At 48.7% G+C, this 18,448-nt stretch overlaps 1 protein-coding gene and 1 long non-coding RNA gene across 7 annotated transcripts in view; both read right to left on the bottom strand.

Annotated features, from left to right (window-relative positions):
- DOCK3 (dedicator of cytokinesis 3) overlaps positions 1 to 1,710 on the bottom strand; it is a 699,272-nt gene extending 697,562 nt beyond the window's left edge. For all 6 annotated transcript variants that reach the window (XM_031009748.3, XM_031009752.3, XM_031009749.3 and 3 more), the window contains exon 1: positions 1,317 to 1,710. In XM_031009748.3, coding sequence (XP_030865608.3) covers positions 1,317 to 1,707 — 391 coding nt within the window. In that variant the 5' untranslated portion in view covers positions 1,708 to 1,710. The remainder of the gene's footprint in view (positions 1 to 1,316) is intronic.
- Positions 1,711 to 4,551: 2,841 nt separating this feature from the next.
- LOC134758054 (uncharacterized) lies at positions 4,552 to 7,177 on the bottom strand. The gene is made up of 2 exons (XR_010132818.1): positions 5,441 to 7,177; positions 4,552 to 5,246 (listed from the first exon to the last, which is right to left on the bottom strand). It is a non-coding gene; the product is annotated as an uncharacterized lncRNA (long non-coding RNA).
- Positions 7,178 to 18,448: the final 11,271 nt, after the last annotated feature.

Here is an 18,448-nt window from a genome sequence, read left to right as displayed (position 1 = left end):
GGAGCGAGTTATGGAGAAGATAAACCACCAACTCATTTCACAGAATCAACTCAGTATTCAGGGAATACTCTAAGAGAAGGGGTAAAATGTCCCTAGAGGTGAATCCCAGCTCTTCGCATCATTTCTCAATTCCTTCTCAATAGAGACTCTAGGACCAGAGCTCCCTTTATCACCTCCATCCTAACACAGCTAATTGTTTCAGAAAGTTACCTTTTAAAACAAGATCTTCTACCAGAATAGAAGACCTCTCTGCTGGTCCTCGAATTTAAATAAATTCAATTTTCACACGATAACCTGCCTGATAGCATTCCAAAACATTCGTTACCACTGCAGTTTCAAGTTATTTTGTAGTGAATTGTGAACTAAATCTTGATTAAATTGCGGTAAAGATGGGAAACAAAAATCTATGTTTAGACAGGTTTCCTATCTAAAATTTTCCATTACGAGCTTAGGAAAAACAAAACCTGTACACTCAACATTTTAAATCTGTTTCTAACTGAACAAGATGATAGGTGATGCAGTGAGGCTTAACTCTATCATGTAATTGCCACAAAACACTAACATTGTAAAACATTCAATACTTTAAATTACTGAATATCCTTTTTAAAGTTGAATATTGTAAGAATTATTTAGCTTCTGGAGTTTAACACTTACAACATTAAAAAAAGGTTTCTAAGAGGAATAAGGTCTCATCTGAAAACAGGGTTTAAAAAAAAAAAACCGTGTAAACATTGATACATGTCCAAAAACATTTCCCATCGTAAGGTATTATTTCTAATACTAAAGGCAAAACAAATTAAAACAGATCAAACATTTGCAGTCAAATGTCCAAATTTTTGAACTGGGAAAATGATGTCAACGTTTTTCATCCGTTTTCTTGTAAGGTTCCAGATCAAAAATAAACAGCCATCGGGCTCATCAATTCAGGTGCGGAAACTCATTAAAATCGAGCTTTTGGAGGGGAGAAAATATATTCCCAGAATTTGGTTTATCGGGTAAAATTGCCCCGTGGCCCACACCAGAAACCTCGGGCAACTGCCCGGGCCTTGCCCACCCCTCCCGCGGGCCGCACCTGCCAAGGCCGCACCGCCAGCGCCCCCTGCCGCCCTCTCTGCACAGAGACCCGCGCCCACCCCCGCACCCGCACCCGCACCCGCACCCGCACCCGCACCTGCCCCCACCCCGCGCTCGCCCCGCGCCGAGGCCGCGCAGTCTGCGGGCAGGGGCGGGGGCACCAAGATGCGAATCCAGGCGGGGCCGGGAGCTGGGCGCGTCTCCCAGAACCCCCGCCACGGCCAGGCCTGAGCCTCACCTACCTACGCCGTATTTCTCCTCCTCCGTGGGGGTCCACATGGCCGTGCCGGGCGCGGCCCCGCGGGCGCGGCGACCGGGCGACAACGCGGCGGGGACGGCCGCGGGCCCGGCTGTGGCGCACCGCGAGTCGAGGCGGGGACGGTCAGGCGGCGCGGGGCAGTGGGCGGCGCATCCCTCACAGGCCGTCCGGGATGCCGCCGCCACCCCCGCCACGTCTGGACCGCGAGGCTCCGCGAGTGGCCCAGCAGCCCCTGGCGGCGCGGGCGAAGGCTCGCCACCTGTCCGTCGCCGCTGCTCCCGTGCCGCCGCTTGCTTCTTCACAGCTCCGCCGCCCGGCTCCCGGCGCCGCCGCGGCTCGGCTCGCCCCAGCGGGCTCGCAGGACGCCCGCGCATGCGCCACTCCCTGCCGCGCAGGGGCTCGCGCTGCCCGGGCTCGCGCCGTCCCGAGCCCGCGCGCGAATCCACGCGCCGCTGCTGCGCGCCAGCGGAGGGAAATCCGCTAGAAGCTATTGGACTGCCCGGCCCCGGATCGGCTTCTAGAATCGCTGGTCCGGGGCCCTCAGCTGCAGCAAACTCCGGAGGGGGCGAAGCCGGTCAGGTGGGCGACTCCCTCTACCCGGACTCCCCACTCGCTTCCGCTTCCAGTGCCTCCTGCCTGCGCCCCGAGATGGCCACAGGCCTCCTGGTCGGAGAGGGGAGATCCAGAAAAGGAGGACACGACACCATTTTCAGACCCATCCCAGTGTCACCCACAGTGCTGTCGGAAAGGTCCCCGGAGCCACCCTGTGCATTCCCAGGGCCCGCAGGATGGAGTCGCCACGAGGGAACCAGGTGGGGTGCACTCGTGCCCCTCTCTCCTGGATCCCCTGTGGGCTGAGGCCGCTGACACCTCCTGGGTTCTTGCTTCTCTGAGATGGCCTGAGTGGTGAATGTTTGGGGCCAGAACAATCAACAGCCGCCTTGCTAGTAAGGAAGCACTTCATTGGGCCCTTCGTGTTCCTACCCTGGACACGGCATCTGCTGCTCCTGGGTGTCTGCCTCCCTTGGAGCCCTAAGAACTGGCTCCTACCGGAAACTTTCCTCCTCTCTCTCCTCCCTAAGAATCCATTCATTCTGATGCCTCTAAATGTCACCTTGTGACCCCCAAGTCAACCACTTACCAAAGACCAGGAACTGCAGGACTTCTCCTTTCCACCTACGTTTGGACCACATGCTCTAATCCCAGCAGATTTGCCCATCTCTGTCACTAGCACTACTAAGTCAAAACCCTGGTGTCATCCTTCACTAGCACTCTCAGACACCACCACTCTTCAAAGCCCAGCTCAGCCCCTCACCTCCAGGAAGCCTGCCCTGACCCATAGTCTCCTTTCCTTCTTTGTCTGGAATTGGAGCTATGTTCGGTTTGTCTTATTTCCCTTATAAGACTGTCAGCTCCCAGAAGGCAAGCTCCAGGCTAAAATCAACTTTCTAAACCCTCACCACCAACCCAGCACCTGTTGTATAGTTGTTGCATGGGAAGCCAGACTAATACAAGAATATCTTGCAATCAACAGATCTTGTTGATTCTTCCTTCAAAGTGTCGTGATTGGTAACTCCTCCCAGGCCTGACTGTGCTCCCCTGGGTTATGGCCACCCCTTCCCACCTTCGGATCTTTAGGCTCCTCCCCTCACTAATCATAGCTGCCCACTCCCGCCCAGAAAATGTCTGTTCTGTGAATGATAGAATTTCTCAATAGCCAGATACACTTCTTTTTAGGGGTAGCAGGGGTGTCCAAGAACATAACGAAAGAGCTAACTGTTCCAAGAAGATAGACCCCTCCCCGGTGGCCACCATGGAAGTATACTATGGAACGAAGCCACATTCTTACAAAACTCTCCAGGGAGCTATTCAACAAGTGGGGCTGAGCTACGCAGGCCTTCAGGGAACAACCTTAAAGCTCTTATTTCATCCTCTAAGTTCACTCCCTTGTCTGCTGTATGTGATGACAGTCACAGAGCCTAAGGGCCAGTTTTTCCAAAGTTTATACTCTTGTTCCCAGTCTGAATCCATCTTAGATTATGGCTTTCCCAGATGAAGAAAATTCTCCATGATTGCACACCTCAGCTCCAGGGTGGAAGGGCATTAAACCCAACCAGGGAAGGGAAAAGAAGGGACCAAAGTGAGAAGGAAGGGACTTAGTAAGCCTGGACTCCTACACTCTTGCTGTTTGTATAAATTTAGATTGTTTTTGTGAGTTGAAGCAAAAGGGCATAGCACACATTGGCCTTCAGCAGGACCATGCACCTGCTCTCTTATCCCCCTAGCATCTGCTCTGATCCTTTCCTTCCTCAGGCTCCCAGTCCACTCAACACACCACACACACACTCTCTCAGCATATGAGCTGCCTTCCAGCTTGCCTCTGAAAATCAAGACCCTCAGCACAGTAACCTCCCCTCCTCTCCAACCGCTCTTCTTTGTGTTCTCGCCACCACCAGGCTCACTGCCTGCTACTTCTCAGGATCCCCAACTATCATTGCCCTGTCTCCCATTTTCACCCTGACCTGCTCCACAGACTCCTGTGTTCCCAGGAAGACCTGCCCTGTTGGTACCCTCATCCCCCCATTCCCTCTCTCTTCCTCCTCTCTCCATCTGACTACAAAGGAGAATCATCCATTCCAAATCCTTTTCTTTCAATGTAATTCATTTGATTCTCACCACCCGAAGGTCTGCGTTCTGACCCTGTCACCTCCTGGAAACTACTTTCCCAGAATTCCCCAGGGCCATCCCAACTTCAGACCATTGCCTGGTTCTGGCTGGGCTTTTGCATAGAGTGTCCCTCAGCTTGTGTCCTCTACTCTTGAAACCCACACATCTGCATCATGCTCCAAGAGCTGTCTCAGGGCCACTTTCCTGAGGAAGGCTTCCCCAACTGCCCTCAGTTCAGCTGGATTTTTTGCACCCATTATGACCTTTCCTGTAACACTTACTCATTCCACCCTTCTCCAAGAGATCAAATGGGTCTGCTTCTCACATTGGCAAACATCTGTTTTTTTCTTCAGTGACAAGGATTGTTCTTCAATTATTTTTACCTTACACAGAGACTAACATAGTGCCTACCACGTAACATGAATTTAACATACACTCTTGGGTGAATAATCTCCCTGTATGTTTTCTGAGACCATAATGAAATAGGTTGGAAGAGAGAACTGAGATGTTTACCTCAGCAAGTCACAAATCGGCAAACTCAGAAACTCTAATTAATTAAATTTCTTTGTTATAGACATATTGGTTTTAATTAAAAATTCATTGCAATGTCTTATTGAGTAGCTATAAAAAAGATAAACATGATAGAGCAATTTAAAAAACAAAGTATGCAAACAGTTTCACTTATCATGTCACTGTTACTTTTGGGTTTAACTCATTACCTTAGATGATAAATTGCAACTCGATGAGCAAGGAAGGAATCAAGTTTTCTGCAGGAAATTCGTTAAGACTGGTGGCTGTTAAAAATAGCCAATACCCAAACAAATTTTATAAATAATTTACAAGAAATGCAGACAGCATCATCTTTTTCTCTTAGAGTTTAAGTTGATCAGTAATTTTTTTATCACAAGCAAACTCCATAATGGTAAATCCCCCATCACCTTTGGTGAATGATACTGGCCCTCTACAAAGCTCGATGAGATACACTTCATATCTTCTCTCCTTGTTTTCTGCTGCCTAGAGAATCACACAGCAGCATTTAAGGAGCCAGCCAGTCTGATGACTCAGCTCATAAAACAATGTGTGGCCACAAAGATGATGTTTATCCGTGAGCATTCTGGAGGCTCTTGCTACTGAAGTCGGCAAGCAGTGGATAAGTGGCACACGATGCTCATTCTCAAGAGTTTCTGGCAGCGGTGCCAACACAGCACTCACTTCCCTCTCTCAGCACTTGATTTCATCTGATGCTCTGTCCAAACAGAATGATAGAAAAAAACATCAGAGAAATGCAGTGGGTATAGAGGCAAATCCAAACAAAGTGCAGGTGATAGTGGTGACATTCTGCCTTCTCTTGATCAGAAGGTGTCAGCAGCTGGAGCTTATCCCCATATGAACCCCAGGGTCAGGTAAATGGAAGACTTAAGAACACATTACCCGACTTACCTCTGCCCTTCTGGGTTCCTCAAGGAGTGGGTCTGCTGTGGTTAGTAAAACATCTGCGGAGCTAGTTTTCTTCATGGCAGAGAGATGCGCAAGCTAGTGTCACTTCACCAGTACCTCTTATTTACCCCAAAGCAACACCTTTTAGGAAGCCTCCTTTCAGGAGGCAGCTTTGGAATAAGGGGCTAATTCAAAGTAAGTTAACACAAAGGCTGGACACAGTGGCTCACACTTGTAATTCCAGCACTTTGGGAGGCTGAGGCAGGCAGATGACTTGGGGCCAGAAGTTCAAGACCAGCCTGGCCAACATGGTGAAACCCCGTCTCTACTAAAAATACAAAAATTAGCCAGTCATGGTGGTATGCGCCTGGAGTCCCAGCTACTTAGGAGGCTGAGACAGGAGAATCACTTGAACCCGGGAAGCAGAGATTGCAGTGAACCGAGATTGCTCCACTGCACTCCAGCCTGGTGACAAAGTGAGAATGTGTCTGAAAAAAAAAAAAGATAAAGTTAACACAGAGATGGCTGACACAGTTAGAGCACTTTCAGGTGAAGAGACCTAAAGTGTCTAAGAAGATATTAGTATTTTGCTTTAAGTTTTGTTGCATCTGAATATATTTTCAGTAGGGAGGGGATAGGGAAGAGTGTGACAGGAAGACAGATTAAGCAGTACAATATTTCATTATTTTTCCTAAAATGACAAACTTTAACCATCTGTTCCTATTTTATCAACCCATTCAAAATATTATTAAAACGTGGATTTCTTTCAGTTAGCCAAGGTCTTCAAATGAGAAATGGCCAAAGCTCCCCTGACTGTAATTCGTGGAGACTGATGTGGCACTTCTGGATGGGCTCTAATGAACAAGCCCCACCATGAGAAGCACCCCCAGATGTTTCCAGATGTGTCAGAGAATTCCCAGCACTTGCTTGCTGCCCACTTGACTGTGAGCTACCTGGAGAGAGCACCATGCTATATTCTTTTTTATTTTTAGTGCCTAGCACGCAGCATCTGACACATAGTAGGTGCTCAGTAAATATTGTTTTAATTAATACATTAGTAAATGAGTGCTTTTAATGTTTTCCAGAAATTTATATTTTTGTTCCAATAGGGTTTTTGTTTGCTTGTTTATTTTCTGTCCAGGAAAAAGGGCGGAGATAGAATCAAAAACAAGATACCCCCTGGAAGGAAGGGCAAATAGATAGAAACTTGGCATTACCTAGTTCTCTTTTCCCTTGGGGGGAAATAATTATGTCCTTAAATTTCTGCACTAAGTCACCAAGGAGGGCTTGAAATTAAAAACCTTGGAGAGTAATTAGCAACAAAACGTTCTGATGTCAAGCAGCACATTTTATGGGACCACATTTGTAATATTAATTGGGCCTCTGCATAGCCAAATGGTGAAATTATTGCTACAATACAAACAGGCCCAAAAGAGAAAAACAGCCCAAAATAGCACAGATATTCCAAATCAGGACAGAGGTAATTTCTCTATACATAAAAAGCCACCAATTGAATGCCTTCACCAACTCGCTTGAGTTAAATGAGTTAAAAAACAAAAGCCTGTTGTGTAGTGTAGCACCACCTACCCCATCTCTGAAATGCTGTGGGACTGGGGCTAGGAAAAGAACTGAGACTTTATCCCCACCAGCTTTTCATACTTTTTATCTTGAAGTGTAAAAAATTTGAATCATTTATTTACCAAAAATTTATTGAGCACCTATTATGGGCCAGGTCCAGAGCAAAAAAAAAAAAAAAAAAAAAAAACATGGAGCCACTGCACCCAGCCTCTCTTCATGGAGCTTAGCATCTAGTTGGGAGAAGAGACACTGAACCAATAATCACACAAGCAAATATCTAATGAGAGACACAAGGACAGGTGCAGTGGCTCACGCCTGTAAATCCCAGCACTTTGGGTGGCTGAGGCGGGCAGATCACTTGAGGCCAAGAGGTCGAGACCAGCCTGGCCAACATGGCAAAACCCTGTCTCTACTAAAAATACAAAAATTAGCCAGGTGTGGTGGTGGGTGCCTGTAGTCCCAGCTACTCGGTAGACTGAAGCAGTAGAATCACTTGAACCCGGGAGACAGAGGCAGAGGTCGCAGTGAGCAAAGACTGCACAACCACTGCACTCCAGCGTGGGTGACAGAGCAAAACACCATCAAAAAAAAAAAAAAAAAAACGAAGAGAGATACAAGTACTAGGAAAGAAGAGAAAGAGAAAGGGTACATGTACAGAGGGAGCCTCAGCCAGGGATTCTGACCTAGTTTGCAAATAGGGAAGACTTCCTGGAGGAAATGATATTTAAACTGGAGGCTGACAATACATACAAATTAGCCAAGTAAAGAAGAGAAAAGTGTTCTAGACAGAGGGAGCAGCATTTGGGAGAGGTGAATCTGGTGAAGAAGGAGCTTAACGTATCCAAGGAATGGAAAGGCCAGTGTGACCAGGACGTGATGTGTGAGCGAGCAAGTGGGGAGTGGGGAGAAATGTGGGGACTAGAGTGGAAGATAGGGGCAGCCGCTGGGGCCTTGCCACGTCCCATGACATTAGGGAACCAGCCATTGACAGACCTTGGGTCAGAAGCAGAGATAAGAGACATGAATAAGAACATGATCTCCCCTCAAGGAGATCCTGGGCTTGTTCAGGGAACAGCCTAGGAAAAGGCCTATCCTCTTGAGTCCTGGGCTCAGAGGCACCACTGCACATTCCCCAATTCTCTGAGCACCAACAAAGTCTGTGCAGAAGCATCTAGGACCACTGCTCACACAGGACCACTCCAGGCTTCTTTCTCCTCCTTGAGCCAATCTTTCCTTTGTTCTCAAGATGGCACACCTGTGCCAGGCTCCAGCGCTCATCTCCCGGGTTTGGAGGGGAAGCACAGCTTACCTCCCTACACAGCCCACTCTCCAGGTTCTGTGACCCACTGCTTTAGCTATGGTCTCAACACCTTGCTTGTCCCTCACACCCCTGCCCATGCTAAGGGTCCAGGGAAAGAATGTTGCCAGGGGCACCAACAAGCAATTGGCCCTGAATCTGATCAAGGATTACTGCTAATCTCTTCCTTGAGGAACATTTAATACAGGATGCCAAAAAAGAGAAATCTTTAGAGAATTCTCTCACAAGATCACACCTTAGGACTTGTACTCGGAACATGCAGGGCCCTGACCCAGGGAGCAGCAGGAATAGTACTCACTCTGTCACCACTGAAGAAGAGCAACTCTAAGAAATGGGGACTATTCTGTTCTCCAATTAGCATTGAGGGTGATGGATCAGAATTTATAATATGCAGTTATGAATTATGGAACAATCAGAGAAGTGATCCTGATTCAGAAACCTGCCATTCCAGGAGCCATGGCAATTTTTCATGAGAACTCATCATGGGGTGGCCCCTGCCAAAACCTCACTTGCACCCAGCCTGTCCCAGCCCCAGTCTGTCACTCCAGCCCACTGACAGCCTCAGGCTTTTTCAAGTTTCAGGTGACCTAGCAACAGGGAATAGAACTTGAGAGCTCTGGAGTCAGAGCTGGGTTCACATCCAGCTCCAGATAGATACTTCCTAGCTGGGTGACCCCAGGCAAGTAGCTTAATCCCTCTGAACGGAGTTTCTTCCTGTCAGGTGAGAATCAGAATGGCTTCTACATCAGGGATGCTTCTGAGGATAATGCCTGCAAAGTTCTCAACACAGAGCCCGGCACAAGGTAAATACTCACGAAACTTTGGAACCTTGCTCCCCTCCTACCAGCTCAAATTGCTTCCCAGAAATGCTGGGTCTCCTTGCATTTGTGGAATCTGCTTCTCCTCCAAGCTAGTCTGTGAGAGCTGGTTTGGTCACCCCTGCGCAGCTGGGCTGGCCTCCTGCGCCTGCCTCTTACCAGCCAGCACTTAACTCAGCATGAGCCTCTTCTCTCTATTTAACACCAAAAGGAATTGATTTCCCTAAGCTATTTCCATGATGCAGCACCCCTGAGAACTACATATTGCATCAGTTCTCCTCCATGACCATCAAACCCCCTGCTCACAGCCACTCTCCCTAGAGCCACAGGGTCCTCAGCTGCCAAGGCATAGATCTGTTTCATTTTGCACTTGCTTAAAGGTCAAACATGAATTTCTCCCCATTATTGTACTGTGTCTTGTCACACAGACTCTCTGTTTCATGGATTAGTCATAGTCTTGCTATCAAATTAGATATTCCTCAGTAGTTATTTTTAGATAAATCTTTTTCTAATTCTACACGGTGCAATGATGTGTGTGCACCCAAAGCCCTGGAATCCAGGCATTACCAGGTGGGTTCCAAATTGTATGAGGGTTCACATTCCTCCAGAAAGCAACAGCCAGTGGAGCAGTGGAGTTTGTAACCTAGCTCTGTCCATGGGCTCTTCTGTCCAGCCCAAAATAATTAATCCCCATGCCTTGGATAATCCAATCACTTATCATCAGTCCAGTAAAAGCCCAAAGGAGGCTTGTGACACAATTGTGAGTTAAGCAAAACATGTCTATGCCATCCCAACCTCTTGTTTGACTCTCTCCTTGATCTTAGTACAGAGGCACCAAAGGCAATTGTGCCTTCATGCCCTGCACCCCCATGGAAGACTGCCCTCGGGAAAGGCCCTGCCACCCTCCTGACTGAGACCTGAGTGAATATTACTGGTTATATCCCTGCTTGCTCCCATGGTTCTGCCTGCACACTCAGACCAGCGTCCATAGGGAAATGAGGTCCTCAGAACAGAATTTTAGACTTAACTGGGGTGAGTGTGCATGGAGAAGGAAGGGCTTGCTAAGAGGGAGTCCTCTTTACCTACTCCAAGGCACTTTGAAGATAAGAAGCTGCACATACCTTGGGCTTTAAGGACCTCATATAGTTGGTCCAGCATAGTTGAAGCAACAAAACCCATAGTAACTCTATTTTTTTTTTTTTTTTTTTTTGAGACGGAGTCTAGCTCTGTCACCCAGGCTGGAGTGCAGTGCACGATCTCAGCTCACTGTAAGTCCCGCCTCCCAGGTTCACACCATTCTCCTGTCTCAGCCTCCCAAGTGGCTGGGACTACAGGCGCCCGCCACCATGCCCAGCTGTTTTTTGTATTTTTTTAGTGGAGACGGGGTTTCAGCGTGTTAGCCAGGATGGTCTTGATCTCCTGACCTCATGATCCACCCGCCTCGGCCTCCTAAAGTGCTGGGATTAGAGGCATGAGCCACCATGCCCGGCCAACCCATAGTAACTCTGTTAATTCAAGACAGGATTTAGCATTTGCTCCTGGGGTATGAACTGTGAGGAGGGGGTCAGATTACCCATTCCGATGCTTTCTTCTATGTGTCGGTCTCCACTGGCCGGGATGTGTGGGGCCTCACTTACCCAAAACAAGTGAGACTAGGGGAATGGGGAAAGTCAGCCCAGCACAGACCCATGTGACTTCACACTAAGCCACTTCCTCCTTTAAGCCTTCTTCAATAAAGAAGATAATGCTTTGGCCTCCATCTGAGTTTTTATCTCTCCATTGTTCAGAACTTGGATGAGGAAAAGAGGACTACTTATTGGGGACCCTGTCAGAGAGCCCCTATAGACTATAAATGCTTCAGCCGTTCAGAGGCAGGGGAGGCTGAGTGGATTGGAAAAATCTGGGAAGGCTCGGCTGAGGAGGCAAGGTCTCAGAGGATGAGTTTAAGTGGATATGACTCTCAGGGGTGGTATCATGAACCAAGGCACAGAGGCAGGAAGAGCAAGATGAGTGGGATGCAATGACGAGGCCAGTGTGACCAGAGCCCAAGACTTCCTTGGGGGTGGGGGCAGGGTGGCAGGTGGGTGGAGGCAGACTATGAAGAATTCTGAGTAGTCAGTAGAGACTAAACTAGTCAGTGGGTCAAGGTATATTTTCTGAAGGCTCTTCAGGGTCCGGGGGAAGTGGCTGGGGATAGTCAATGTTGGCTTAGAGGAGTCTGTGGGGCAGGCCAGGAGGCTGCTATGAGGCATTTAGAAGGAAGAATGCAACCATGAAGACCGGCTGAAGGCGTGGAGACAATGTAGGAGGACACAGAGATTTGACCTTGCATCATTCCAGCTGGTGAGAACAGCCCTAGCAGGGCTGATGAGCCATTCAGAGAGCCCACAGGGAAAGGTACAAATTTGGGTCACCAGATGGAAACTGCTTCCTCCCGTGAGGGGAAATAGAATAGTAAATGAAAAGATAGGAAAATGAACATCTTCTTTAACTACCAAAGAAAGACAAATTGAAGCCACAAGAAGACCCCTTCTCTTTTCTTTCTCTTTTCTTTTTTTTTAAGATGGAGTCTTGCTCTGTCACCAGGCTGGAGTGTAGTGGCGCAATCTCGGCTCATTGCAACCTCTGCCTCCCGGGTTCACGCAATTTTCCTGCCACAGCCTCCCAAGTAGCTGGGATTACAGGGACACACCACCAAACCTGGCTAATTTTTTGTATTTTTAGTAGAGACAGGCCTTCACTATGTTGGCCAGACTGGTCTCAAACCTGACCTCATGATCCACCTGCCTCTGCCTCCCAAAGTGCTGGGATTACAGGCCTGAGCCACCACGCCAGGCCAAGAAGACCCCTTCTTTGGCCTATCATATAAAAAATTTTTCTTTTTTTTTTTTTAGACAGAGTCTCACTCTGTCACCCTGTCACCCAGGCTGGAGTGCAGTGGCGCAATCTCAGCTCACTGCAAGCTCCACCTCCTGGGTTCATGCCATTCTCCTGCCTCAGCCTCCCAAGAAGCTGGGACTACAGGCGCCTGCCACCATGCCCGGCTAATTTTTTGTATTTTTTTTTTTTTAGTAGAGATAGAGTTTCACCATGCTGGTGCTCACTGCAAGCTCCGCCTCCTGGGTGCACGCCATTCTCCTGCCTCAGCCTCCCAAGTAGCTCTACAGGAGCCTGCCACCACGCCTGGCTAATTTTTTGTATTTTTTTTTTTTTTTAGTAGAGACAAAGTTTCATCGTGTTAGCCAGGTTGGTCTCGATCTCCTGAACTCGTGATCCGCCTGCCTCTGCCTCCCAAAGTGCTAGGATTACAGGCGTGAGCCACCGCACCTGGCCTTTTTTTTTTTTTTTTTTTTTTTTTGAGATGGAGTCTCACTCTGTCGCCCAGGATGGATGCAGTGGTGCGATGTCAGCTCACTGCAGCGTCTGCCTCCCAGATTCAGGCAATTCTCTGCCTCAGCCTCCTGAGCACCTGGGATTACAGGCACGTGCCACCACACCTGGCTAATTTTTCTATTTACTTAGTAGAGACAGGGTTTCACCATGTTGGCCAGGCTGGTCTCGAACTCCTCACCTCAAGTGATTCACCCGCCTCGGCCTCCCAAAGTGCTGGGATTGTAGGCGTGAGCCACCGTGCCCTGCCCAAATAAAAAAATGTTAATGAGCCGGGCACGATGGCTCAAGCCCGTGATCACAGCACTTTGGGAGACCGAGGTGGGCAGATCACGAGGTCAGGAGATCAAGACCATCCTTGCTAACACAGTGAAACCCTGTCTCTACCAAAAATACAAAAAATTAGCCAGGCGTGGTGGCAGGCGCTTGTAGTCCCAGCTACTCAGGAGGCTGAAGCAGGAGAATGGCATGAACCCAGGAGGCGGAGCTTGCAGTGAGCCGAGATTGCGCCACTGCATTCCAGCCTGGGCGACAGAGCGAGACTCTATCTCAAAAAAAAAAAAAAAAAAAATTAATGACTGTGTGCAGGCAGTTAGTGTAATAGTAGGCTACTTATTTGAAGTAGGGTGGGTCCAGGTGACCCTCCCACCAGCACTATGGCAAGTGGGTATCAAGAACTTCCCCCAAAAAATGTTAGTTCTGTGAAAATGGATTGAGATAAGTTTCATTTCTATAGATATCCAATGTAACATTGTCTATAAATATTGGAAATAATCCAAATGACTACCAGTAGGGGATGAAGTTATTGAACATGGGACATTACCCCATGCAATTGTATGCAACCAATAACAACCATGAAATCAATCTATCAACAAAGAGAATGTCTAGTGTGTCACATTCAGCAAAAAACAATCAGTCCCAAAACTCTGTTCACAATGTGGTTATAATTATGCAAGAACAATCACATGCAGATACAAACCAGAGTAAAATATACCAAGAAGAGACCCTTTCCTCCTTTCTGCAATTTCCCAATGATTATGTGTTGCTTCTCTGACACATTTACCTGTATACAGCAGTATCACTTTCTCAGGAGAATAATACACAGAGACGGGACATGGAGCTGGGCAGCACTGGCAACCCTGTACTCTGGAGCCCACCCTCTTTGGAGCTCATCCTTCCTGCTAATGAGCAGGGAGTAGTTTTCAAAGCTAGGCTCTTGTGATAGAGAGCTGTGACAGCACTGAACATGGATTCTTGTACCTGATTCATCCTTCCTAGCCTAGCTCATCTACTTATCCACTCTGGCCAACCCAGGCCCTGACTTCCAGGACATAGGACCCATTTTTATCTTTCTCTATGGCCCCTGAGGGCTCTGGTCAGCCAGAGGAGAAGCCCAGAGCTCAAGGCTTCTCGGGTGCCTGGAAAAAGGCTGCCACTCCCCTTCACTGCACTCATTGTCTCTACCTCCATATCTACAGCTCCCATTTCCCCCCATTTGGGCTTCCAGCCCTGTTGTTCCACTGAAACATCCATGCCAAGGCCACCAAGGATGTCTGTGGTTGGCAAATCTGATTATTGCTTCTCTGTCTTCATCCTACTTTTCCTGTGCAACAGCATTCAACACAGTGACCATCCCTTTTTTTTTTCTGAGACAGAGTCTCACTCTGTCTCCCAGGCTGGAGTGCAGTGGCACGATCTCAGCTCACTGCAACCTCTGCCTCCCGGGTTCAAGCGATTCTCCTGCCTCGGGACTCCTGATTAGCTGGGACTACAGGCGTGTGCCACCACACCTGGCTAATTTTTTGTATTTTTAGTAGAGACGGGGTTTCACCATGTTAGCCAGGATGGTCTCAATCTCCTGACCTCGTGATCTGCCCACCTCAGCCTCCCAAAGTGCTGGGATTACAGGCATGAGCCACCCGCCCAGCCATGACCATCCCTTTCTTATAATACTTGCTTTTAGAAGCTTCCAATAAACTATACCTCTTGTTTTTTCTCTTAGCCAGCTGCTCCCTCTCAGTCTACTTTTCTGGATCCTTCATGTCTCCCCAACCTCTGCCACAGGATTGAGTCCCCTTTTCATCTCTCTGCACATTCTCTCCTCTTGTCTGATCTTGTGGCTTTGGACCCCATATAAATCATGATGTCTCCCAAAGCTGTGCCACAAGATCCATCATTTCAACTGCCTTCGTGACACCTTGAATGTCTAATAGTATCTTGAAATGAGAGTGGCCAATGCTGCAAACCATCCCCTCCACATACAGTCTCCTCATCTTAAGAGACAGCACCTCCATCTCTCTAGCAGCCCAAGGCAACACTCTAGCAGTCACCTTGGTGCCTCTCTCCCTCTTACATGTCCATCTATGATTAAATGGTTTTGACATTTGTCCCTGCCAAATCTCATGTTGAAATGTAATCCCCAACGTTGGAGGTAGGGCCTGGTGGGAGGTGTTTGGATCACGGGGGGCCGATCTCTCATGAATGGCTTAGTGCCATCCCCTTGGTGATAAGTGAGTTTACCTGAGATCTGGTTATTTAAAAGTGTATGAAGGCCAGGCACAGTGGTTCACGCCTGTGATCCCAGCACTTTAGGAGGCCGAGGCAGGCGGATCACTTGAGGCCAGGGGTTCCGAACCAACCTGGCCAACATGGTGAAACCCCGTCTCTACTAAAAATATAAAAATTAGCCGGGTGTGGTGGTGCATGCCTGTAATCCCAGCTACTTGGAGGCTGAGACACGAGAATAGCTTGAACCTGGGAGGCGGAGGTTGCAGTGAGTCGAGATGGTGCCATTGCACTACAGCCTAGGCAACAGAGTGAGACTCTATCTCAAAAAACAAACAAACAAACAAACAAACAAAAAAAACGGTGTATGACACCTCCCCCTTCTCTCTCTTGTTTCCACTCTTGCCAAGTGACATGCTGGCTCCTTTTGGAAGCTACTTGTTTGAGCATGACAAACCTATGGTGCTGTTCTTTTTTTTTTTTTTTTTTTTTTTGAGATGGAGTCTCACTCTGTCACCTAGGCTGGAGTTCAGTGTTGCAATCTTGGCTCACTGCAACCTCCGCCTCCTGGGTTCAAGCGATTCTCCTGCCTCAGCCTCCTGAGTAGCTGGGATTACAGGCGCACACCACCACACCCAGCTAATTTTTCTATTTTTAGTAGAGATGGGGTTTCACCATTTTGGTCAGGCTGGTCTTGAACTCCTGACCTTGTGATCCACCCGCCTCGGCATCCCAAAGTGCTGTGATTACAGGCGTGAGCCACCGCGCCTGGCCCTGGCGCTGTTCTTAGAGTCCATCACAGACCTGAACTGCTGAATGCTATTCCTCATGGAAACTGAGGCATGGACATTTCGGTAGCTCTCCCTTGGATGTGGCCTGGAGGAGTTGGAGAAATCAGGCATAGGAGCATACAGCATGTATTTGATCTGATTCATTCATCAGGTTCAAGTTAGGCCTTGACTTCTGGGCTTACAAAACTGGCCCTGGGGAGCATGAGGCGTGTGGATATGTGCTCAGTAAGATGGACCAGGACTGCCAGGGTACGAGGCTGGAACAGGGGGCTAAAAACATGCCTTCCTTGGGCCTGGAACCAGGTAGTGCCCTCAGAGTTTATCTTTTGCTTAGGAAACGTTCTCGTTCCTGTTGGGCTGTCCCCCAGCACCCAAGGCCTGAGGCATAACCCAAGTTCGTGAGCATAGGTGTGGCCTTTGGAAAAGAGCACTATGTCTCCAGCTCTCTCCACCTACTCTCTTCTTCCTCCAGGCTGGCCACTGGCCTCCCAATACTGGCTCCCTGGACCCCAAGCTTTTGACTATTGTCTATATAAACTCTTTTAGGTAAACAGCAGACTACCCTTAATGTCGGCAGGGCAGGAATAGTACAGCAGAGACCTCCGCATGGCATAGGAGCCCCTGGATGAATATAGTTGCTCTGGCCCTCTCTGTCAGATCAGATGCTACCCGCCCTCCAGCCGTTTTCATCTCTCCATTCTGTAGAGCTGGTCCAGGGCCCCCCCAACTCCCTCTAACCTGAAGTAATTCTACTCTTTTGAGCACCAGACTCTGTAATTATGGTATTTTCTCATGTATTCTCACGTCAAATCCTCCCAATAATCCTGTGAGCATAATTTTGGCCATTTTACAGTCAAGGGAACTGAGATTGCAAAGAACAGAAGAGACTTGTCCAAGATCAGCCGTAGCAGCCAGCCCCAGAGTTCCAAGGACTTCCTGACACCAAAACCCCTTCTCTATATCCAGGGAAAGCAGCAACCACAATCTTTTTTTTTTTTTTTTTCAGATGGAGTCTCACTCTGTCGCCCAGGCTGGAGTGCAGTGGCGCGATCTCGGCTCCCTGTAACCTCCATCTCCCAAGTTCACACCATTCTCCTGCCTCAGCCTCCTGAGTAGCTGGGACTACAGGCACCCGCCACCATGCCTGGCTAATTTTTTTGTATTTTTAATAGAGACAGGGTTTCACCATGTTAGCCAGGATGGTCTCAATCTCCTGACCTCGTGATCCGCCTGCCTTGGCCTCCCAAAGTGCTGGGATTACAGGTGTGAGCTACCGCGCCCGGCCAGCAACCACAATCTTTAAGAGGCTGACCTTCAAACTTTTGCAGAACCTGGAGTGAGCATTACCAAACCTAAGACTGTGACACTCCATAGTGACAAGTCTGGAAGCTGTGGAAGATACTTTGGGGAAGAGGAAAGTGGGAGAGGCTTTCCCCTATCCCCTGCCCACTTCCAGGATATAGCCTATGTTTTTGTGCTCTTTTCTAAATGCAGAGAAAACCCTGAGGGCTTCCTGAATGGTGTGAGAAGTGATGGTGGTTCTTGATGCTGGCAACCACCAGCCAGAAAGAGACCACTAGAGGTGGCCACCTGGGGCCAACCTCCCCAGACCCAGTTGTGGAGCAGTATCACTCAAGGAGCCTGCAGTAAATGCATGCACCATCCACGCTCAGGCAGGTTTTCAAGGTGGAGGCCCCAGGGAGGTTCTGATGGGGCCCAGAGCCAGGGTAACCCCAGAGTCTAGGGACCAGCAGGGACTGTGGAGTCTGAGAAGACTTGGCTCATCAGGAGGTGTTAGGTATAAAATGGGTGTGAATGGCACCTGCCTGTGACTGCTGCAAGGGTTACATGAGCTGAGGGGTTCAGGATCCATCTGTCAATAATGCAAGTTTTCCTTTTTCCTTCCATCGGACAGGAAGTCCCAGGCAGTGAGGAACCTCAGGTCTGGCAATATGAGAACTGCTCGGCTCACCTGGAAAACACACCTGGTGCTGGCTTAAGAATGCCCCAGGGAGAGCTTGTCAAGGAAGACTCTAACCAAGGGTGGGCATGAGCCAGGGGTTGATGGTGATTCGCATGGGAATCATCCTGGGCTGTCTCTGAGCATCCAGCCACAGTCCCATTCACCCTTGGAGAGGAACGTCTGCCCTGAGGCCGTGCTACTTGAATCTGGGAGAAATTGTGAGGAGAGTTCCTCCACTCTGGCTTCATCATTGCCAATTCCCAGGCGAAGCTGCCCCAAACCACTCACTTGTCACTTCTCTTCAGTCCAAGGGTCCTTAATGGCTCCCTGTTGCCTCCAGAGTGGTGTCCATACTCAGCCTGGCATTTCTTTTTCCACCCTAGGCTGGGCACTTAAAGCTTAAGAGAGGCCCGCCCTTTCCTAGCCACACTCCCCACACCCAAATCAGCAAGACCATTCCCAGAGCCATGCTGTGCCCTCTCTGCTTTGACCTTCCATCTTCCTTCCAAACCCACCTCAAGTTCCAAAGCCAAGCAAAACTACCACCCTCCTCTCGTGATTTCCATAGCCCTGATTCTCTGAAAGACATCGTTATGCTGAAGAGCCTATAGGCAGTGGCTGCATTTCCAGCCGGAGAGTAGGGACTTC

The sequence above is a fragment of the Gorilla gorilla genome, chromosome 2, assembly GCF_029281585.2.
Source record: "Gorilla gorilla gorilla isolate KB3781 chromosome 2, NHGRI_mGorGor1-v2.1_pri, whole genome shotgun sequence".
Lineage (NCBI taxonomy): Eukaryota > Metazoa > Chordata > Mammalia > Primates > Hominidae > Gorilla > Gorilla gorilla.
This window is presented reverse-complemented; position numbering and strand designations above follow the sequence as displayed.